This window comes from Pelophylax lessonae (genome assembly GCF_965119305.1).
Source record: "Pelophylax lessonae genome assembly, chromosome: 8".
NCBI classification, from domain to species: Eukaryota; Metazoa; Chordata; class Amphibia; order Anura; family Ranidae; genus Pelophylax; species Pelophylax lessonae.
The window spans coordinates 118,692,931-118,710,990 of NC_138775.1; the positions used below are offsets into that span (position 1 = coordinate 118,692,931).

At 47.6% G+C, this 18,060-nt stretch overlaps 1 protein-coding gene across 1 annotated transcript in view; it reads left to right on the forward strand.

The window, feature by feature from the left end:
• The window catches only part of IPPK (inositol-pentakisphosphate 2-kinase), a 957,415-nt gene that overhangs the window by 429,381 nt on the left and 509,974 nt on the right, over positions 1 to 18,060 (forward strand). Inside the window, exon 7 of the mRNA XM_082265219.1 lies at positions 9,543 to 9,601. Within this exon, the coding sequence (XP_082121345.1) occupies positions 9,543 to 9,601 (59 nt within the window). The remainder of the gene's footprint in view (positions 1 to 9,542; positions 9,602 to 18,060) is intronic.

The following is an 18,060-nucleotide window of genomic DNA, read 5'->3' on the forward strand; positions in this document are numbered from 1 at the left end:
CTGGCAACTGGTCTCCCGTAAGAGACCCCCCAAGTATGACGACAGCTTTCCGAGCTCTAACATGTCATCTACATAACTCCGAATGTCCCAGGCCATAGGAGCGCGAGCCCTTGGCCCTCTCACTTTGTATCGGTATGACCGATCACGGACTGCTGAGACAGTCCCTTTCTTACCCTTACACCCTATTTGTTTTTTGTCTTTTTATTTTTCATCAGTTAACTTTTGTTCTACATGGCATCATCACTGCGTTTAATGACCTCCTACGACTGTCCCACAAACCTAGGCTACATCCTTGTGGACACATGAGGAACCAAGACTTTCTTCTCATCTACAGTAACAGACTGTGCTCCCCCTCGCTTGACCATCCAGATGCCCTATGACCATTAAACTTTTGTCTGTAAATGCCAATGGTTTAAACCATCCCGCTAAGAGGCGCACATTGTGGAAAGAGGCCTTGGATCATGGTGTGGACGTTTTAGCGGTCCAGGAGACCCACTTCAAAAAAGGGGTCCTCCCGCCTTGCAATCACAAGGACTTCTCCCAGATCTTTCTTGCCTCCGCAGAAGAAAAAAAAGAGGGGAGTTCTACTGGCTTTCTGATCGTCGCTGTCGGACAAGATTCACCACTCTGTCCAGGACCCACAAGGGCGATTTATAATAGTGGTTTGTGAACTGAACGGCTCTCCGTTTACCATAGTTAATTTGTACGCTCCGAACTCGCATCAATTGCGATTTCTGAGACGTCTACTCAAGCAGGTATACAAAGTCCGACAGGGACGATTGCTTTTGTGTGGAGATTTTAATGTTGTTGCAGACCCCGGGTTGGACCCCTCTTCGTCCCCCCGGGGCCGGCAACAATCGATGGGGGGGCTGTTACATTCCGAAAAACTGTACGATGTATGGCGGTGTCAACATGCCACCGAGAGGGATTACTCCTACTTCTCACCCAGGCACAGGTCCTACTCCCGAATAGATTTATTTGTGGTTGATGAAGATCTCCTATCAAAGGTGTCCTCCTCGACGATCCAGGACATTACTTGGTCAGATCACGCAGCAGTTGAACTGATCGTCGAGGAGAACACTCGGGTAGCGTTGTCTCGTGTTTGGAGATGCGATACTGGAATGCTGCAGGACTCGGGCTGTTCTACCCGGATCTCGGGCAGCTTAAAGGAGTTTTTCCTGATAAACAAATCGTCGGTCTCTGACTCCTGGATGCTGTGGGGTGCACACAAGGCCTTCGTAAGGGGGGTGTGCATTCAGCAGCAGGCCAGGAGGAAGAGACTGCGAAACCAGAAAATGTCTTCCTTGTTGAATGAGATTCATGTGTTGGAGGAAAGTAATAAGAGGGGCCCCACAGCTGCTATGTCAGATCGCCTAACTCAACTTAGGCTAGAACTTTGCATCCTCCTACTGGAGGCTTCAGACAAACACCTCAACTACTTAAAACAAAAATCCTATTCACAGGCAAATAAGGCTGGTAAATTTCTGGCGAATAGAGTTAAACAAAAACAAGCCAAGTCTAGAATCCCGTTTTTGATGGACCCCGTCACTAAGGCCAAAATTACACACCTGCAAGCTATTGCAGATGCCTTTGCATCTTTCTACGGCTCCCTATATAACCTAAAGGATGACCCCTCGGAACACCAACCCTCAGTGGCAGATATAGAGAAATTTCTAAGTGCCATTAACCTACCGTCACTTTCCTCGTCCCAACTGGCCACTCTCAATGCACCCATTTCCCTTGAGGAGGTCCAATCTAGCATAAGAAAACCCTACCGAAAGGCAAGTCACCAGGTCCTGACGGCCTCCCCAATGAATATTACCAACTATTTCTACCACATATAGGCCCCACGCTGACAGAAGTCTATAACAAAGCTATGACTGATTCCAATCTTCCCCCTGACATTTTGAGTGCACACGTAGTTACCCTCCCGAAGCCCGGCAAGGACCCAACCACCCCAGCAAATTTTCGCCCCATTTCATTGCTGAATTCGGACGCCAAAATTTACGCGAGAATACTATCCAAACGCATTCAACAGTTTCTCCCCACATTAATAGCCAAGGACCAAATGGGATTTACTCCTGGTCGCTAAACGTCTGACGCCACGAGACAAATGGTGAACATTCTCCACCTAGCACACCAACGCAAGACACCCGCAGTCCTCCTAACGCTAGATGCCGAAAAGGCGTTTGATAGGGTACACTGGGGCTACATGCAACACACGTTACAAAAATTTGTTTTTTCTGGCCCTATCCTTTCCGCCATCCTAGCCCTATACTCCTCTCCCTCTGCCCACGTGTACACGTCTGGGATAGTGTCCAAAAGCTTCTCCATCACTAATGGTACGAGGCAAGGGTGTCTCCTCTCCCCCACGATTTTTAATTTACTAATAGAACCCCTCGCCGAAACTATCCGCTCACATCCTCAAATCGTTGGCTTTCCCTATCCCACATACCACCACAAAATCACATTATTCGCGGATGACATTATCCTCATGCTGACAGAACCATCTAAATCCCTCCCTGCTGCATACACAATTTTACAACAATTTCACTGTATATCCTATTACAAGCTCAACGCGTCCAAGTCCACGGTCCTAAACCTAGGAGTTGCGCGTCAGGCACAAACAATGCTCGAATCCTTGGTTCCCATCCCCTGGTCCACAGACAAAATCCACTACTTGGGTATTGACCTCCCAGCCGACCCTTCAAAACTCCTGACAGTTAATGTAACTAGACTTCTCCACAAACTGGATACGGAAACCACACGTATGCAACCTTTGTACTCATCATGGCATGGAAGAGTGACTGCATACAAGATGTTTTTGCTCCCCCAACTTTTGTACCTGTTTAGGGCCCTCCCTATACATTACCCGGCAACGTGCTTAGCCAAATTCACAACTCTTATGAAAAGGTATATATGGGAGGGGAAAAGGGCTCGTTGTTCTTCTTCCATCCTAACCACCAAACGATGTTACGGAGGAGCTGCAGTTCCTGATATTCCAGGATACTATTGGGCTACTGTGCTAGCTCAAACCCGCAACTGGTTCCACACAGCAGAAGCCCCCCTTTGGGTAGACTTGGAAACTAATATAGCCCCCACCGAGACCCTTAGAGATCTACTTCTGGGAGATGCGTGGCTCCCGTGGAGCCTCTCCTCTTTCTCCCCCACCATGCAGGCCTCCATAAATGCTTGGCGCAAGGTCATCGGGCCTGACAAGGACTGTGCCCTTCTCCCTGCCGAAACTATTACATCACCCATAGATGGTACTATACACCATATCGGTTAGCGGGCTTTTCCAACAAATACTCTCAACTCTGCTGGAGAGTATGCTCCTGCGTAGGTACAATATTTCATGTGATGTGGTCCTGCCCGTCTGTTACCAGCCTGTGGAACCAAGTGTACAGTTACATAGCGAAACACACGGGATGTATAATCACACCCAACCCAGCGTTAGCCATCCTGCACCTAGGTATTGATACCATCCCTCAAACGTACAGACCATGGACCTCACATGTCCTGTTGGCCACGAGAACCCTAATTTTGAGGAGGTGGAAATCCACAGATGTGCCTAACATATCTGAAGTGATCTCACTGTTACGTACTAACTATCAGTTTGAAAAATCTCTAGCCATAAATAATTTGCAGCTACAAAAATTCACTAAGTATTGGGACTTTTGGTCCAAAGATTGAAGTTTAATGATTGAAGTTCAACCATTTCTTGTTGCGTGTAATTGACTTTGATGATTGCCATGTACTTGTTGTACTGCCATGTACTTGTTACATTGAAATGCCACACATTTTATTTTGTTTTATTTTGTATTGACTTAATTCCTTAATAATTTAAAAAAAAAAAATGGTGATCCCTCCCGAAGGCTGCGCAAACCGCTCACTGGGCTCCCAGCATCTCCAGCTCCTGCGCGTGCGCCCGGCCAGCCCTGCACAGTCGCTTCTGCGCATACATGCCCAGACCCGGCCAGAAAGCCGGTAAGCGGGGAATTCACAACAATGAGGAAGGAAAGGAATCAACGTCACACGTCAGCCCGTTGCTGTGACGATGTGTTTCAGAGACTTGGCCTCCCTCTTCAGGTCAAACCTATACCCATGTCCAATAACATTTTATATGTGCTGGCCCTCCTCCACCTCTCCACTTAAAGAGGCCATACTAGGAGAGGCTCCATAACATAAGGACATGAGTAGGCATATACAGGTAGCCATAACCAAAATAACAATACATAATATGATTAAAAACTTTAAAAGGGAAAATATTTCTTCTTTAAAAACGTGCAGAAATTCCTGAAGCTTATGACGGAGGATGGATATTTTGTCGGCCAGGAGAGTGGAGGGAGCGAATTGGTTCTGTTTATCAAGATTACGGAGCTCGGAGAGTAGGGAATCCAATTTAGCTGGATAGGATTTCCGTGCTTGGGCGCTATATTTAAGAATTATGCCCCTGACATAGGCTTTGTGGGAATTCCAATTGTTGAATGGGTTTGTATCTTCAGGACGGTTAAAATGGAAGAATTATTTCAAGAGATCCACAATCTATTTATGGGTCTGAGGATTTTGGATCACCAAGTTGTTGCACCTCCACACCCTGGCTGCTGCAAAGGGCACCCCCTCCTCCAACTGCAGGGTCACCAGTGCGTGATCGGACCAAGTGATGTTGCAAATGGAGGAGTCAGTCATCCTCCGCAGCAGCCTCCTACTTGTTAAAAGGAAATCAAACGTGAATAAGTGTTGTGGCAAGGAGAGTGGTACGTGTATGATCTTTCTGAGGCATGTAAACAGCGCCACGAGTCGCACAGGTCCTCCCCGTCGAGAAGATCCCTCAAAAAGGAAGAGTGACCCCCGGAGGAAGAGGACGTGTCGAGGCTAGCATCCATCACATAATTGAAATCACCACATATAAGTACATCACCTGAGCGCATCAGAGAAATCTTCCTCAAGATTTTGCGCAGGAACTTTCTCTGATGCATGTTTGGCGCATACAAGGAAACTAATGTCATAGGTAAATTATTAATGGTACAGACAAGAATTATATACCGGCCTTCTGGATCGAGAAGAGAGTCTTGGAGTGTGAATGTGACCGAATCGCGGATGGCGATAAGAACTCCTTTCTTCTTTGCTTTCGCCGATGTAGTGAAGATAGTCGGATAGTTTGGGTGGGAGCATTTTGGAGTTGCTTGGCTATGGAAGTGTGTCTCCTGGACCGTCACAATGTCAGCTTTATGTTGTAGGGAAGATTGCCAGAGAGAGCACTGTTTGGCCAGGTGGTTGAGACCTCGGGCATTTATAGAGGCAATCTAGATAGTCATGGTGGTAGGTCTAGATGATATAGGGCGGAAGTGGAATCTGTATGTGAAGCCGGACTAATGTTCAGGAAAGGCAAAGTAGGTAAAGTATTCGGAGTATCAGGAACCTGGCGGAGAAGCAGGCAGTCCAAAAATCTGAGTTGTGATTGTATCACTCGAGGGTAGGGGACCCTTTCGGAAGGAGGTAGAGAAACATTCTGATATCATCCTGGGATATGAGAGAATTTTCATGTATGTTGCAGCGGCTGGGCTTAAACCAGTGGAAACGAGGTCCGTTGAAGTAGAAACAAAAAAGGAAAACATTAAGAAACAAGGCCCAGAAAGGGCAAGAGCAAAGCATTTTGCCTCAAGAAGAGGGGGTTTGGGTACACTTGACAGTACCTGTGGACACTTGGGGAACTGAACGTTCATGAAGGTGTGGTAGTAGATCCTTACCCCCAGAGTTCTTCTTAGATGACCTGCGGTGAGAGACCTTCCGCCAGTCGGATTGAAAGCGGGTTAGCGAGGAGGGGGAGGGAGTAGGTGGTCATCAGGGAGAATATCCCAGGAGTGGAGGAGGTGAATTCCATCCTCCAAGGAGGAAATCAGGTGGTTGGCCCCGTTATGGGTAATGTCCAATCTGGCTGGATACTTCCAGCGATAAATTTTATGATTCCTCATTGCTTTTGTGAGGGAAGAAAGGTTGCGTCGACGCTGCAGCGTGTATTGGGAGAAATTAGGGACTACTTGGAGGTTGGCTGCTTGTGGGGGTAGTTCGGCCACGCGCCGAAATGCATTCAGGATGCCTTCTTTGACCTGAAAAAAATGGATCCTCATGAGAACGTCGCGAGGAATGTCAGATGGTAGGAAGGAAGGTTTGGGGACCCTGTGAATACGGTCTATGGTGAGGTCAGTAGATGATAGAGATGGTAGAACCGCCAGAAACAGATCCCTGACATAGTGAGGCAGTTGTTGGGGGAGAATCAATTCAGGGATACCTATGATTTTTAGATTGTTCCTGTGGGAACGGTCCTCTAGATCTGCAATTTTGGCTTGGAGGGTGCTTAGCGTATCTTGGTGGGCAACATGGCAATCCACAAGAACGTTGAAGTAAGTAGAAAAATCACTCATCTGATTTTCAACTTGGTGTACTCTGTCCCCAATTTCGTGGATTTCAGGCTTACACTGCTGAGAGCATGTAGTGAGGCTCTGAGGGAGAGCAGCATCTCCTTCATGGTGATGTCTGACAGGGCTTTTCCAGTAGTGGGGAAGTGAGCAATGAGGTCCTGGATCTGATTGTGCGGGCTGCTAGAGGGAGGTGGGATGACATCCATGGAGAGGTCCGGGGTCCCTGTGCGGCCTTGTCCATCCGCGGCTTAGATTTAGCAGGGCTCTGCGATGAGGGGGGTGGAGGGCCAGAGTGAAGAGGGGAGTGAGGGGATTCATCCACCAGAGGGTTTGAGTTGGCAGGGACAGAGTCCCGTGGAGGTATGGCAGGAGAAGTACTCACGCTGGCTGCATAGGATGTCTGCCAGCCGCCATCTTTGCTGGAGGCGTGCTGCATGGTCGGGAAGAGCGGTGGAGAGGAGATGTCGGGCGGCTCGGCTTCCGTGCGCTGGCAGGTGAGGGAGGATGATATGTTCCGATGTTCCCTGGAGTGGAGTGGAGCTCGGGATCTATGCGGCCATGCTAGCCGGCGGTCGCCCCCCCCCCCCCCCCTTTAAAGTTTTTAATCATATGTTTTGTTATTTTGGTTATGGCTACCTGTATATTCCTACTCCTGTCCTTATTTTATGGAGCCTCTCCTAGTATGGCCTCTTTAGGTGGAGGGGCGGAGGAGGGGCCAGCACATATAAAATGTTATTGGGCATAGGTGTGACCTGAAGATGAAGGCCACACCTCCGAAACACGTCGTCATAGCAACGGGCTGACATGTGACGTTGCTTCCTTTCCTTCCTCATTGTTGTGAATTCCCTGCTTACCGGCTTTCCGGCCGGGTCTGGGCGCGCATGCGCAGGGCTTGCCGGGCGCACGCCCAGGAGCTGGAGACGCAGGGAGCCCAGTGAGTGGTTCGTGCAGCCTTCGGGAGGGATCACTATTTCAACACCCACTAGGACACAAGAGCTTATATCAGGCTCCCTGTGTTACTTGAAGAGGCCATACAGGAAGGGAGGCTTCAGATACGTTCAGAACCGGTTGCCAGCATGTGAGTGCATGTCATTTTACCTATTACACTTTCCAATAAACTGTATCACGCTAGGTCGGATGTGTGCCTGTCTCTCTTTTTGTCTTGTTCAGTCCTATTTCCGCCACCCAGTGGAGCCGAGTGGAGATGCAGCGACCCAGCAATTATAGCACAGACTGTGATTAAGAAAGAAATACTCACAAGCTAAGCCTTGGACTTCTGTAATCTGCGCACCAATGGTGAAATCTAATTATTTTCTTGTTACAAGTAGATTGTGGCAAGGTAAATAGTAGATTGTGGTCTGGGATTGGTGACTCACCATCCCAGAGCCTCAAATGGAGTACAATTCAGGGGGACTACTTGCAAAGCTGTAGATGGGAGCAAGCATAAGCTGATGCCTCCTCTGTGGTTTCTGGCTCCTGTCTTATGTGGAGTGATACTAACTGCGCTCCACCTTATATCCTGGTTAGCGGTCTCCAGAATGGTGCCAGCAGCAGGAAAGAAGAAATCTTCAGGTCAGTGTTAAGCAATACTCTGGTTATAATATTATAGGGCTGCTTTTACTCTTATTAACAGCGATTTATCCACACTGCGGGCCCCGTTCAGTGTGGGTTTTCTGTACTTAGCCATAGACTTCTATTATATCTTGTGGGTTTGGTGCAGTTTCTGAAAGTGCACCAAAACTTCTGAATGCAGGAGTTTTGGTGTGCTTTCAGAAAGTGTGTCATACCTGCAGAATATAATAGAAGTCTATGGCTAAGCACAAATAATCCAGGAAAATCACAGATGCACTGCACTGCACTTGTGTTGCAGGTAAACCACAGCTTTTCAGTGTGAAAGCAGCCTTATTGGGGGCTTAGAACAGTAAACGTTTATTTACATTTGCAGTTTGGAGGGTGGTTAAACCCCATAGTTAAGACATATGTTTGTGTTGCTGCAGTGGCCAGGGGGGTACACATGTCATGTCGCAGCAGGAGTTATACACCCTGTCATGGTTGGTGGGTGTAGCACCTGCCAAGCATGACCCATTCAAATTAAAGAGGCTGCTCTGCAACCTTGAAGACAGAAGCATGCAGTTGAATGGGTCGTGATTGGCAGGCAGTAACACTCACCAAAAGCAGCAGGAAGTTTCTACCTCAGCAGCTAAAAGGAGGTAGGGATTGGGGGCAGTAAAACATTCATTCAATCACTGTGAATGAGCCCTAAGGTTGCTGCTGCTAAATGCATGGGCCCATTCACAAGTGCAGCAGGCAAGTACTGCTCCTCTGCAAAACGTGTGATTGACAGGTGGTGGAGGTGATATGTTGCCTCCTAACCACCTGATTAAATCCATGATTGCTGTGCAATGCATGCAATTGCAACACAGTAGTACGGCAATTAGAGGTTTAAATCAGGTGTGAGGAGGGGACCCCATGCCCAGTGATCCTTGAATTCTTCCATATTGTTCAGGTATATCTCCACCACTTTAAGGTTGCCTACCCCTGTTCTAAACTCACCACACAAAGCACATACAGTATGTGCTTGTGCATGGTCACTTTGCATCCTTTAGTTGGCTGTTCAGAGGTAAAGGACACTGCAGATATACAGCATGCCTACGTTGGTTAGTTTGTTCAGCCACCATGCCCCCACCCCCCTAACCAATCACAGTCTACCTTTAGCTTACGTCCTCTCCCAATCAGAGCCTGCCTTTTGAATATGCCCCCTACTCAAGCACAGCCTTTATCTTGCCTTATGCTGAACAGAATATGGAATACAGGTACTGTGTTTCTGTGCATCTGTGTCCTCTAATGCCACCCCCACTATCAGGAAGAAGAGATCAATGGTCACATGACAATTTTTTTTAAAAAAATTACCATTGTAAAAACATTAAGACAGATAATTTCTGAAACTAAGCAAAATCAGTTATGGTATTTGCATCGGTATAACCATATAAGAAAAAGAAAAAAACTGCTTTAATGTGATGTTCACCCTTTACTTTTGACACATTTTAAGCTTGATCTATCTAACTTATGCTGTACTAAAAATATGAAGTAACATTTGAACTTACTTTCTACATATTTTAGGTTTCAAAAGGAAAATGGAAGAGGATTAGCAAATACTGTCCACTGGATCTCTTCTCAGGGTATGTGCTCACTGCTTATCTTTTATGTACAGCTTTGCTTAAAGTCAAATATTATAGATAATGACAGTCTAACCAGGCATGCTTAGGGTAAAATAAGCAATACGAACTTTTGGAAGGGAGGCAAACATAACCAACTTGCAGCCTATATTCAGGCTTATTTGTTTTAGACATAGCAAAGCAATTTAAAAACAGCCCATGCTAGTTTTTTTTTTTTTTTTTATTCCCACCTGTGGCCAACAAACATTTTGCTACTTGTGGAACATCCTAGGGATACTTTCAGTTGGATCACCAGTTGCAAAGAGATATGAAATGATTCAGTTGTATGTGATTCAGAGTCCACATATGATTTGTCTTGGGGGCGTGGCTGCCAGCGCGGAAGATGGCTGCTTGTTAAGCTAGCTCCGCACGGCCACCCAGGACAAACGCCGCTACAAGGGCACACATAGCTCCAACACACCCCGGACAAGATCCGTGACCTGTGGGAGACCGTCCGCAATGACCAGGCGAAAGAAGGACACCGGACAGTCCAGCAAACTGACGGGCTTCTTCATCTCACCAAAATGGCGGCGGGCCCACGAGCGGAGGGCAGCGCGGGAAGCCAGGACCAGCGCAGATCCCCAAGCTTCCACATATCCAGACTACACCACCTCAGCGCCGCATGATTGCCAACCCGGACAGCGGCCAATCTTCGGGATCGCCGTCGCCACCTTCTCCGTCGTCCCGGAGCCCAGCGAAGCACAGACAGCGCAGGGAATCTCCACCTCCAGTGATGCATGACCCAGGTATGGAACTTACCTTTAACAACCAGGCCTCGGCGGCCTTCAGCCCCACTCATGGGGACCCCTTTGCAGCCTATCCTTCGGGGGGGAACCCTATATCGGAGTCCTCCATGAAAAACATGCTGTACTCCTTGCGGGCGTCTATGCAAGCTGACATGCAGCAGCATACCAAGCAGATCACTAAGGAAATCTCCTCCCTGGGCTCCAGAATAGACCTGGTAGAACGGACTGTTAATACTCATGCTGAATCCATCAATATGGTCATAGACAGGACGAATTCTCAATCAGAGGAAATCGCCTGGCTGAAAAACAAAGTCGCCGATCTGGAAGATCGGAGTCGGCGCAACAATATAAAGTTGAGAGGAGTCCCGGAATCGGTACCCCCTACACAACTGCTGCAATATGCGACTGAACTGTTTAAAACGCTGGTCCCCACTATCCCGGACTCGGAACTTTTAATAGACAGAATTCACCGTCTACCCAAACCCTCCTTCCTAGCGAATGATGTTCCCAGGGATGTTCTCGTGAGGGTGCATTTTTTCCATGCTAAAGATCGCATCATGCTTGCCTCCAGACAGAGCAATCAGCTACCGGATCCCTACAGCGCTGTACAATTGCTGCCGGATCTGTCTAAGCACACACTGCAGGCTAGGCACAACTTCTCCACATATGATTTGTCTTATGCATTCATTGCTTGCCCTAGTCTCTTCTTCTCCAGATAGTCCTTGTTTCCTGTAGTGGCAGCTCCAGGAAGAAGGTTTTATTGGTTATAGTAAAGTATGGATGTGTGCTTGATGCTGAGGGGTTCATAGTTGATGGGTGAAATGAGAACTTGGACAAGAAAATTATGTGGAGTAGGAGGTTCCAGTGGTATGAAAACCACAATAAAGGACAGAATGTCCAAAGTAATGAGATCATAGGGGCAGGAATTATTGCGTGAAAATATATAATGCATCTACAATATGTATCAATAATTGGTAATTTGTGTGACATGCATGGCTATCATCCGTAATGTATACAAACAATAACAAAAAGGGGAAGGACTGTACAGACCAGAGAGGAGCATAAACTCAATTGGTAAAAAAATTACATATTTCTCGATTGTCCGTCGACAGACGCAGCCTCATCTCCATGAGCTGAGTGGGTTTATGCTACTCCTTTTAGGATCAGTCTAGGCAGTTACAATTTGAATACACACGCCCAGGGCGCTGTACCCTAGACCTAAACCCCCACTGCACTATTCAGCACATCAGTTTGTTTCTGCCTAGAGAAGGAGTAGGACCTAGGTTACCTGCTGGGACTCTGGTCTGTTTTTTTTTTTTTTTTTTTTTTTAATTGTATTTTTTATTGAAGAAATAAAGGAGAACAAAGTATAACTTACAAACAAGAGGTGGATGTCCCCAAAAACATAACAGAATATCACATATCAAACTAAATATGATCAGTGAAACCTCAAAAGATCGACCAGATTGTAAATCTGAATGTAAACAGGAAAAGCATAAAGGGAGGAGTAAATTTGCATCAATACGGCGGTAACAAGGGATTATAAGGTACAGTCATGTCAAGTCAAACTTGGAGATCCCAGTCTGCCCAAAAAGCATTGAAGCGGGTAATGTCATCATGGACTGTAGCAGTCAAGATTTCCATCCTCCATATCTCCATCACCAAGCGCTGGAAGAGGGCTGTGTCAGGAGGTCCCGGCTGAAGCCAGCACAACGGGATAGCCCTCCTGGCTGCCAACAGGAGATAGATCAAGCGCCTGGTGTGTTTGGAGACCCCGGGGAACGAAAGACCCAATAGGTAATGGATGGGGTCAAGTGAAAAAGACAAGCCAGTCACCGACTGTATCATTGACCCTACCATTTCCCAAAAGGGTTGTAGGAGAATACATTGCCAAAAAATTATATAGTGTACCCAGATCGTTGCCACATCGCCAACAAGTGACTGGACAAGACAGATCAATTTTATGTAATCTGGCCAAAGTCCTATACCAGAACATCAAAATTTTCAATGTCTCTCTCTGCACCACGCATCTGGAAGACCTGAAGGCAGAGGACCAGATCCTGTCCTACATCTGCAAGGAGATGGGCCTCTGCAGTAAATCAGACCACCTACACATGTAGAGGTGGGAATCCTCAGCCAGCGGAAGGGCATCATGTAAGATATTATAAATGGTGGAAACCAAGTGTCGCTGATGAGGCCCCTGTGCCGACAATTGCTCAAAGGCAGTGGTCCTCTCCAGGGACAGTGTTTTAGTCATGGAATGAAAAAGGTGACATATTTACAAATTAAAATAAAAGGCATGTTTTGGAATGTTAAATTTCTCCCTCAAGGTCTCAAATGAATAGAGGTTACAGAGCTGAAAAAGGGGGGCCCACGACCAGGTCCACACACGACCCACCTGTAGACTATCGGGGATGGAGGGATTAAACAAAATATTAGTGAGCGGTGGGCATGGCAAGGATAGAGAGTACCTGCGATAGCATCTAATCCATACGTCCATCCATAGAGTGGAGAGCATAGGTGCAAGACACATTCCACGCAAGACTCGGTCAGTGTGTAGGGTGGGGGACCATAGTAAAGAGCAGGGATGGACCGGAAAGATCACACCCCTCTCAATTTCCGACCACCGGTTGGGGGCCGCCAAGGAAGACCAGGAGGCCGCCACACGGATGGGGGGAAGCATAATAATAATTAATGATATTGGGGGCCCCAAGACCACCCCTGCACCTTGGGGAAAAAACTAAACTAAACCGAACATGCCACTCTATGAGCCTTATTGTTCCAAATAAAATTCAGGAAACTACATTGCAGAGACTTAAGTTGTACCATAGGGACCAGGACAGGTAAAGTGTCAAAGAAATAAAGCAATCTAGGCAGGATGGACATTTTTAGAACATTAATTCGACCTAATAGCGAAAGGGGGTACCCCATCCACTGACGTAGGGAACCCAAAATCTCCCGAAACAGGGGAACAAAGTTATTCTGATAAAGGGTAGCATGGGAGGGTGTAAGCTTGATTCCCAGGTAGGAGAGGGAGGATGACACCACCTATAGGGGTAGGACTGTTGAAGCTGAGACAAAAGACCCGGAGGCATATGGAGTGGCATAGCCTCCGTTTTGGTGGGGTTAACTTTATAACCCGAAAGTGCGCTAAAAGAGGACAATACAGCATGGAGGGATGGCAGGGTCAGCAACGGATTTGTCAAGGTCAACAAGATGTAAAAGAAAAAAAGTGTGCTGGTCTGTGATAAAGCTGCTACCAGATAATAATGAATGATGTATATGGTGAATGGTGCGCTAAATCCAAGTGAATATGAACAAATCAATGTGCATAAATTATATACATAACAGGGAGCGGAGCGAGAGATACATTGTATGATCCGACACGTGACTTCCACCGGGGGAGAGGAGCGATCCGCAACATTGTATCCGATCACAGGTCTTCTGTTTTGCACGTCCCAGTTGAGGATCTGTTACCGGTGATCACTGACTGATGGTTTTCTTCTCTGCTGCCTCCCGAATCACTGGGCATCCTTATTCCTTGCGACTCGTCTGACAGCTCTGAACATTTTCCCTTTTTTTAAAGTAAGGACAAGTAAAAATTGAGTGGATACAGGTTCATGCTGGAGCTGCTAAGATTAACCCTGTCGAGTCCTGCCAATTGATCGCACTGATTCACCTGGATTGAGACAGTTGGAGTATCTCCAGGAGTTTGCAGAGTGCCTTCTTTATATACCTTTCTGGTAAGAGGCCGAGCTGGCTATTGCATGCACGGTGAAGAGCACCAGTTTTCTTTTGCGTGGGCACAGGAATTGATTTTGGATTATTACAATGATCAGCACTTACTTTATAGCCGTCCGGTAAGGAGGAATTTCACCAGGTGGAGGGATTTCAAAGTCACCTTTTGAATTTAGCACCATCTGGCAACATTTTGTGATCACTTGAACATTTATTTAGAAGTCACATCACGTTACGTTTGGGACTTTTTTGCTGTAGTTCACCACTTATTTGTGTATTTGATTTATGCACATTTGTATACATACCTTTTATGTATATAATTTATGCACATTGATTTGTTCATATTCACAAGGTCAACAAGATGTCATCCGCGAATAGTGATAAAGTATACTCTCTCTGTCGCATTAGAACCCCACTAATGTCCGGGTGTGAACGAATGGCCTCGGCCAGGGGCTCCAGGCAGAGTATTAAAAGCAGGGGGGACAAGGGACACCCCTAGTGAGTGCCATTGTGCATGAGGAACGAAGGCAACATAAAAGCAGACGACATCCGAACCTGGGCCGTAGCTGGCGAGTACAAGGCCTCCAATGCTTTATAGAAGGGGCCTCCGAAGCCAAATCGCTTCAGCGTGGCGAAAAGGTACGGCCAGCTCAAGCGATCGAATGCCTTCTGGGCATCTAAACTCAGCACCAAAGCTGGACGGGGAAATCTGTTAAAAAGGTCTATCCGGTCAATAGTGCGTCTGGTGTTATCACCAGCATGCCGGGACATCAGGGATTGAATGAAAGGGACGGGGTCTGAGTTTATTAACCAACTTCCTGTGTGGTTTGTTTGAAAATTCGTACAATTTTTGTTTTGCCCAAGTCAAGGATTTGGCTATTTTGGACAGATCAAGAGTCTTAATGCGATCTCGGAGATTCACCACTCCCCTAAGCCTCGACACTGTGGGGGAAACCACAAGCTGAGACTCAGTTGACCGCAGTTCGGCCAACAGAGAGTCCCTGAGGCTACCAGCCTCCTTCTTCAACCGGGAACTCTCTGCAATGCAAGAGCCCCGGAAAACAGCTTTGTGGGCTTCCCACAGCGTGGAGACATCATCCACCGAACCCGCATTGAGAGCAAAAAATCTGTCAGGCGAGTAGCTAACCTGGGTCTGGAGAAGACGGTCATTCAAACTCCAATGACAGATCCTAGAAGAGGAAGAGGCGATAGTAAGGTCAAGGACAAGAGGCACATGGTCCAACCAAGGGATTGGGAGTATGTCACAGTTGACCGTACACGGGATGAGGGGGGCTGAGACGAAAAAATGGTCAAGCCTGGAATGCATTTTATATGCCGGGGAGTAGAAGGTGAATTTTCTATTCGTGGGATGTTTAATTCTCCAGGAATCAAAGAGTCTATGGGACCTAACACATTTACGAAAGGCTTTGGCCTGTGTTGAGAGGCAGCGGGAGGGAGTTTCCTGGACAAGGGACTGTCTATCTCGGTGAGGGGACATTATCAAATTAAAGTCCCCTCCAACTATCATAAAAGGCTGGGAGAGGCGCAAAACCTTCTCCAGCATCTCATCTAGAAATGTTATCTGACCAGAGTTAGGGGCATAAACATTAATCAGCGTAAAGGAGGTAGACAGTCGCAAACCAGAGCGATGACGCATCCCTGAGGATCCAGGTACGAGTCCCAAACCCTGAGTGGGCAAGTTTTCCTGACCCCCCCCCCCCCCCTGCCTGAGGGATTACTGGCCACATAGGAAGTGGGGAAAAAACCTGGATGCAAATTTAAATGATCCGCCGACGCGGAAGTGCGTCTCCTGAATCAGAACGACACCCGCACCCGAGGAGCGAAACTCCTTAAGGGCTTACCAACGTTTATGTACCGAGTTCAAACCCTTAACATTGTAGGATAGAAATCTCAGAGCCATCCATACGAAGACCATGAACAGGGGACAGAAGCGATGAAAACATTGAACCTATTGTAAAAACCTGTGAATCAAGAAAAAAGTAAAAACATTCCCCTTGGCAGTCTGTGACAGATCTGGTGACCAGGCACAGAGGCACCGCCCCAATTCAGCCACAGTACCAGAATGGGCCAAAACATAAATGAGCCCAACAAGGATAAGAAAGCAGGTAAAACAATACATGACAAAATCACACAAAGGTAAGAAAAACAAAAAAAAAAAAACAACCAACAGTCCACAAAAACCATTGAAAAAAAGCCTGTGTGGCCGTCTCAGGACGCCGGGTACAAGGACCCGGGCATGACAGGGGAACATGAGAGCTCCTGGGGCCAAACTCCAAGGAAGGGAAAGGGGAGAGCGGGAGAGCCGCCGACACTCTAGCAGATGAAGGCGTCCAAACAATTGAGTTGACTGGGACTAGGACCTTGGGAAGGAAAAAATTATAAAAAGAAACCATCTCCAAAAAGAAACAGGTGCAGAAGTCACAAAACAAAGCAGAAGATGTTCTATGAGGCGAGGTAAATTCCTAAGTACCAAACTAGATTCAAAAAGAGTTCAAAAATAGTTACCCCCATGGGGGGTCATAGCTATCCACAACATGGTAGCAGGGAGCACATACAAAGGCTACAAACCCTGGAGGGGAGATTGAAGATCAAATAGCCACCATCAATAGACACATCAAGTGGGAGGCCTGGGAAGACGTGATCGCTGAGGGGTGGAGGACGATCTCCGGTGCTGACTCTTGGCTGGGGTCCGCATAGGGTTCAGCGTGGCTGGCAAAGGGCGGTTGAGAGGTTGTTGCTGTTGCAGCTCTTCGTCTGGGAGAGGGGGGATGCCCAGACCTTTTATAAAAGCCTCTCCCTCATCAAGGTCCCGCATACTATGCAGAGTCCCATCTTTGGAGACAATAAGACGATGAGACGGAATGGGAAGCCCCAGTAATAGGAGATGCAATGGCGTTGAAGGTGGGAGGCCACAGGTCTGAGATTTTTCCGCTTACCAAGGGTGAGAGGGGAGAGATCATTGAAGATCTGTATCCTAGCTCCTTGGTACTACACCTGAGATCTGGTGCCGGTAGCCAGAGATGGGGCTTCTTTGCTGTCATAGTAGTGGAAACACACGATCACATCTCGAGGTCTGGCCCCAGCCGGGGGTTTGGGGCCAAGGGATCTATGAGCCTGGTCCAAACGCCAGTCAATGTCCACTATATTGGGTGCCAAGTTGTTAAATAAAGCCAAGAGGTATGTATGCAAGTTGTTGTCCCCCATTGTGTCAGGGATGCCCCTGAAGCGAAGGTTTTGGCACCTCTCTCGGTTCTCCAGGTCTTCCTGCTGTAACTGGAGCTGCGTCACTGAATGTTTTAATGCAGAGTTTTCCTCCTCTAAAGCTTGTACATATTGTACCAAATCGTCCATTTTTGTTTCCAGGGCACCTGTACGTTCCCCAATTTGTGTGATCTCCCCCCTGAGCTTCTGAGATAACTTGCCCACCTCCGCAGAAATATTGTAATCTGATCTGATTGTAATCTGATATAGCAGAGCCTGCAGCTTCTCATCCATCATGGTGGGGGTCAGCACCGCCTGATCTGATAGCGGGGACTGATGTAGCAGAGCAGGAGTACCTGGGGGGGGGGGGGGTCAGCAGCATTCCCCAGCCCCAGTTTGGGGTCCATGGAGGAGAAAGGATCAGGCTGGGAACTCGAGGCCGGGGATTGTGGCCTAGTGAGGAACCGATCCATGGCGGCCTGGGTGCGCGGCTCCAGCGGTGTGGAGTAGAATTGCCTTTGCTGGCCGATTTTTTTTTTTTCCCCCATGGGGTGCCTCAGAGTGTTAGGGTGTAAATAGGCTTACCCCCGGAGCTGTTGATGCGGTTAGTAGCGGAGCAGGGGTCACGGGGAGTCGGCGGGGTCCGGAGCTCAGGGATTACACGTCCGCCATGTCCAGAAGCCACGCATGTGCCCAGGTCTCAGTTTTTTTATTCTT